This window comes from Metopolophium dirhodum, chromosome 7, assembly GCF_019925205.1.
Source record: "Metopolophium dirhodum isolate CAU chromosome 7, ASM1992520v1, whole genome shotgun sequence".
NCBI classification, from domain to species: Eukaryota; Metazoa; Arthropoda; class Insecta; order Hemiptera; family Aphididae; genus Metopolophium; species Metopolophium dirhodum.
Window position 1 is genome coordinate 14,521,437 of NC_083566.1, and position 6,000 is coordinate 14,527,436.

General features: G+C 29.4%; 1 protein-coding gene across 1 annotated transcript in view; it reads right to left on the minus strand.

The window, feature by feature from the left end:
* LOC132948036 (locomotion-related protein Hikaru genki) overlaps positions 1-5,108 on the minus strand; it is a 140,198-nt gene extending 135,090 nt beyond the window's left edge. The window contains exon 1 of the mRNA XM_061018295.1: positions 4,696-5,108. Coding sequence (XP_060874278.1) covers positions 4,696-4,798 — 103 coding nt within the window. The 5' untranslated portion in view covers positions 4,799-5,108. The remainder of the gene's footprint in view (positions 1-4,695) is intronic.
* Between the last annotated feature and the right edge of the window lie 892 nt (positions 5,109-6,000).

Here is a 6,000-nt window from a genome sequence, read left to right on the forward strand (position 1 = left end):
ATGATAAAATTATATATTTGTGTTTAAATTGTCATTATGTAGGTACCTATACTATACTATTTCAATCAAAATAGTTATAATATAACTATATGGTCTGAATAGAATAAAGAATAAGAAACATAGTTCAGATTTGGCCGTTTCATGAATCTTAATCAAATATTTAATACTTTTAGAACAATCTTGATCTGTAGTATAAAATGTAAATATAAAAACGGGAAAGTTCTTTAAAAAATGCATTTTAGTTGTTTTTATAAGTGGCTGACAATAAACTAATAGTTTTGTTTTGTTCATTTTATACAAACTTTTACCAAACTGTTCCATATTTCCATCTAAATCAATACCTAGCTATTTTGAAGGCTATACAGATCATAATCTTAGAAGACGATTAAAATATATCAGTTTCAGTAACTCTGAAAAACTTAAGCTCCATAAAAGTACCTATAACATAAAGCCAGATCAAACCCAAAGACATCAGGACAGAAAAAAACAATCTAGAGACAAGATTTTAGACAATTCCACTAAACATTTAAAACAAATAACTATAATATAGATACTATAAGTCACTCAGAACTAAAAGTACCTAAATAAAAGAGCAGATGAGCCTTATTTTCTGCAACTAATACTGGACAACCATTGACTGAACAAAAATCTTATATGAAGATGCATGAAACTACACTAATGAAACCATTAAAGCTAAAAAAAAAATATTTCGAATGAAGAAAATAACAAGTTAAATGAGAGTACAAATAGATGGCAAAACTCCAACATAAAACTAAAAGAATAAATTAGGGATGAAATGGTACCTACCTTAACTAAATAAATTACGCTCAGGTCACACCAACATTACACACAGGTTCTTGATGGCTTAGAGGAAGAAGCACCTTAATGTTAATCATTAGAGAGTCACTTAATTTTACTTGCATTTAAGTAAAACATGTTCTTGAAATTTTAAGTAATTTTGGCATCACGTGGCAAAAAATGAATTGTAAATTGTTAGCATAATTATTATAATTGTATTATAAAAGTATGATGCCTCAACCCTATTAAACGATTAAGATAAAACATGTTTCTATTTAAAATGTTTAATGGCACATAGGTAGTGCATAATATATTATTTGAATAATATTAACATAATCTATTGAATGGAAAACAAAAAGTTTTTCTGTAAAATTTTCTAGATAATTAAAACGATGAATAAAATGTTAACTTTTCCTTTTGGTTATAGTTTTTATCTGTATCGTTGTGAAAAAAATCCCTTAAGGTAAATAATTAAATAAATTCCGGTCATATAATTTTCAAGGTTTTATTTATATAAGAAAATTAATAAATAAAAACGATACTTTCGGTTAATATTTCCTTATTGCTTACGTTTCTCTCAAATGCTATGGTAATATTATATAATATCCATGTTATGTAGGTGATAGCTGTTTAACGCGGTAACCGCTGGGATGCTATCGGAAGCTAATAAAGTTTCATTTGCGATAGGTAATTAAATACACGTGGAGAATTATTAGTGGTCAAACACGTACTGTAATAATGTACTAAAACTGTAGTAGTATAATTAAGTTGTGACTGCATTAGTGTGAATCACTACTCACTTGTCACATATAATGTTAATATCAAATAAATATTTTTTGAAATATAGCTAATTTAAATTAGTTGTTTATTCGAATAGTTTATTCTTAATTTGATTACTAATTCAACGCTTTCAGCATTATTTACAAACCATAGGAGGTACATATTATCTCTTGAGTCTTAACTATATTATAAAGTAATTTATAATCATGTGATGTGTGTACCTATTTATGAACAGCGTATTGTGTAATCCATATCTAAATAAATAACTACAATTCAATCTCAATATTCACTAACACTGACCGTATATTTAAATTTTAAAAAATGTCTTACGATAATATAATATAGTTTAATCCTCAACTTAACCATATATAACATAAATACATATTAAAACTTATAATATGTTATAACTATATTATTAAGAAATATTCTTATTCAATTGTATTCATCGAGATATTTATTATGTACCTATCTAACCTATTTATATCTTAATATAATGAACGAACATTAAAAAATTTTTCATAACAAATTTACCATGTTATTTGTTATTATTAAATGGCCTTTTCCTGAGTTTAAATACGAAACTGTATGGAATAAGGTTTACATTTACCGTTCAACAAATAATAGTTGTTATTTCTGATATATTTTTTTTATTAATAACATAATTATTAACTATCTATATTATCTACTCGTTAGCCAGCATACTATTTCTTATGCAATTTCAATACATCAGCGTGTACAGTTGGTATTCCAACAGTCTTATAACAGTCTTATAGGTTTGTTTTCAGTAAACAAAATATTTAATATGCGGGAATACGAGTATTTTGTTGCAATAGCATACTATATCAACTATATACCTATATGAAAATATTTTTGGAAATATTGGGTTAATATTATAGTAAGTTAAAATTTAAATATGGTATTCAATAATAATTGTGTGTACATTGTGCATGAAAATATAATCTAAACGTTTTCAAAGCTGTTTGTCAAGTGTATATTTCTTAAAATATTAAAAACTTTTCAAATATTTTGAAGCTGCTTGTGATGTTTACAAACATTATGCACGTAGACCAATAACTACCTATTTACTTTCAAAAGTCTGAATTTATGGTATACAAAATTAACTAAAAAGAATTTACTTTACTTTAATAATGATATACCTAATATTGTATTTTTAAATAAATACTCTAGCACAAAATATATTATATTTGTTGTTTTTTATTGTATAAAATAAATTCAAGCCGAATAAAAATTAATTTATGTTTGATGCTCATATTAAAGGCTCGTTTAATAATAACAACCAAGTTTTGTAAACTTTTGTCATCCTAATATAACATTTAAAAGTATTACATTTACGATTAAGGGTGTTGCACTGTTGCGTAGTATAATCATGCAAATATTAATACAATTGTCAATTAAACAAAAATCGTACTTTTTAAAATAAAAATCTATAAAAAATATTTAATAATGAAACCTTCAATGGTACCTATGTATGAAAAACTAAAACAATTTGATTTATTATAATGAAATTTCCAACATTAATGTAACTAGTGCTAATTACTGGAAACAAATTATAAGAATTATTTTTTTCTGTTTGACTGTATTATTAAAAATTATTAATATTATTTTGATTAATAATCGATTAAAATAGATGGGTACAATTTAAAATTTAAAAAACAATTTTCAGGATTGGCGTTTTGTTAATTTCATTATAAGTACTTAACCCGTGAACTCAGAGTAAAAAACATTCGTATACGAATTAATAGGTGTACCTACCTATTTAATTTTCTATAACAATACAATATATCTACCTATTAGCCATCTTAAAAATTTTAAACTTATGTAAATAGTACTATGCGTAACTATTTCGGTATAACCCGATCATAAACGAGGTGTCACAAGTCATATAACTATCACTTATAATTACATTATGAAATCGCAATATGTACCTTGAATCAGTAGTGTATACTAGTGCAGTTAAATTTTAATTATTGGGGTGGTGGAAGCAACTAACAGTGGTCATGGTAAAGCGGTAAATGTATGATAGATAAATATTGATGAACAAAAGACGTCTGTTTATATTACCTATATGGCTATATTATCATTGTTATTAATTTATTAGTAAACGACAAAATATTGATTAGTGGCAAGCAGTCGAACGGGATAAGATTTTGACTATGGTTCTAATTCTAATATAGACTTTTTATATACCTACCTTAATATGTTGATGTTATAGATTTTCTTATACTTGAAAGAAATTCTTAAATTAAAAATTTGAAATACTACACTTTCGACGTAAGGTATTTGAATTTAACATTTTACAAATTGTCAATTACAAATAAATTAGTTTGTGAATAGATTATAGAAAACTAGCTTAAAAAAAAAAAAAAACTAGCTTAAAATAATCATTTTTAGGTAGGTAAAATATAATTGTATCCTCATCCCACTTATTATTCCCTATTTCCGCTTATGTGTATCAAGTAAATAACGAGTACCTAGTACTAGAAAAACAAAAACACTGTTAATCATTGCTGTAAAATAATTTGACACGCCACTGCTCTGCATACCTGTCTACACCTATTGAGAAGAAATGTATGTACGTGAAACGTGAATTTTAATTGATATGTAGTAATAACTATGTTTCTAAAAATGTCATAGGATACTTAATTAATTTTAATTTTATATTATAGGTAGGTACTGTATTCGGCAATGTAATAAAGTAATAATAATAAAATAACAAAAATTTTGCGTTTGATATATAATTTTCAAATGTAATATACATTTACTTTGGGTTTATAAATATACCTTCAAGAATCTTCTGATTTCTTGTAATTTGTATGCCTTAATAATATTATGTTTATTAAAGTTATTGTAATCTTTATACCGAGCATCGATGATAAATCGAATGAATATGTTAATAATATGGTTATTACCATATGTTTACTCAAATTAAATCCAATTATATGCATTAAAAATGTTTATATATCAACATATTATATTTGAAATTTTTATAGTTTTGAATTTGAAACTTTTAAAAACTGCAGGTATTTACACTACATGAAAACAATATTATGTTATTAATATGTGATATAGTTCACAAATAGCTTCTCTCGTACGTACCTGTAGGTTTATCTACATGCCCTAGGGCTGACGCCGTCGTGCAAGTCCCGAGTACGACAGTTATGATGGCGGTCACCATCGCGGACTGACGCGCCATGGTCATATGGCCTTGAATCGGGTGTTATGCTATTGGGTTAGACTGAGGGGTAAACAAACGGCCGGAAGACAAGTGTTGACACGCGTGTCACGGCTATGACCGTCGTCGTGTGGCTGACGACTGTCTCCGAAACTGTCGCACTACCACCTGCATGACGACACTGCCGGTGAGCCCGTCAAAGCCCTCGTACGGTACCTACACGTGAATTGACGGTGACGGTGTACCTACGCAGGATTGACGGCGGCGGTATGACGATCGTGTGTCTGGTCGTCTTTCCGGCGGTACGAATCGGCGTACCGGGCATGTGCGGACGGCACCGAAGTCATCGGAGAACTGGCACGTTGATTTCCCGACCGTGGATGGGAAAACGGATTTCCCGGCACGCGCGTGCGCGCACGCATGCATGTCGGCGTGAGTTTCGAGTACGTCCGCACGCTAGCTGCTCCTACCCCGGCTTGCGCACCACCACCCCACAGCCGATCGCCAGAGTCGCCGCTACCACTGATAATAATTTAGTCATGTGATCTGATGAACCGTTATTTCAGAAACTTCGAGCTTCGATTTCACCGTGCTTATTACAGCGACGTGGCATGAACAAATTGCCACGACCGAAGTCGATCGGTGCATCATTGTTATTATTATAGGTACTTCTATAGATAAATGATATTAAAATATAATAAAATTAGATATAATAAATAATAATATATTGTTCCAATAATCTGCAGAGCTTGGCCTGACCTGCCACATTCATACTGAATCTCTTGGTGATCAAATGTGTTTTTATTACTCAATATTTCCCCCGGTAAAAGACATAGGCGCCAAAATGAGATAAGAAAAAAAAAGTTGTATCGTCCTGATGATTATTATCGTCAACACTCTGTAGGGCTGTCCCCATGGGAGGACCATCTTATTTATTATTATGTAATTATATGTATTTTAGTATTTATATTCTCGATTATCCCCCACTAACCCTCTCAATGATACAAGCTGTTATTGAATGACGGTGTGGATATATTGTGATATGTCCGTCAGAATTGCATTGCCAGCCGTAAAGGCGCACTTAACACTATCGTGATTTTTATCTGATAATAATGTAATATTCATAAATTCATAAGAATAAACTTTTATTTAAACTCCTTGTCTATATTACATCAATATGCATTGATAGGTAATTTTCAATCTTTTAAAGATTGAATAACCCACAAACT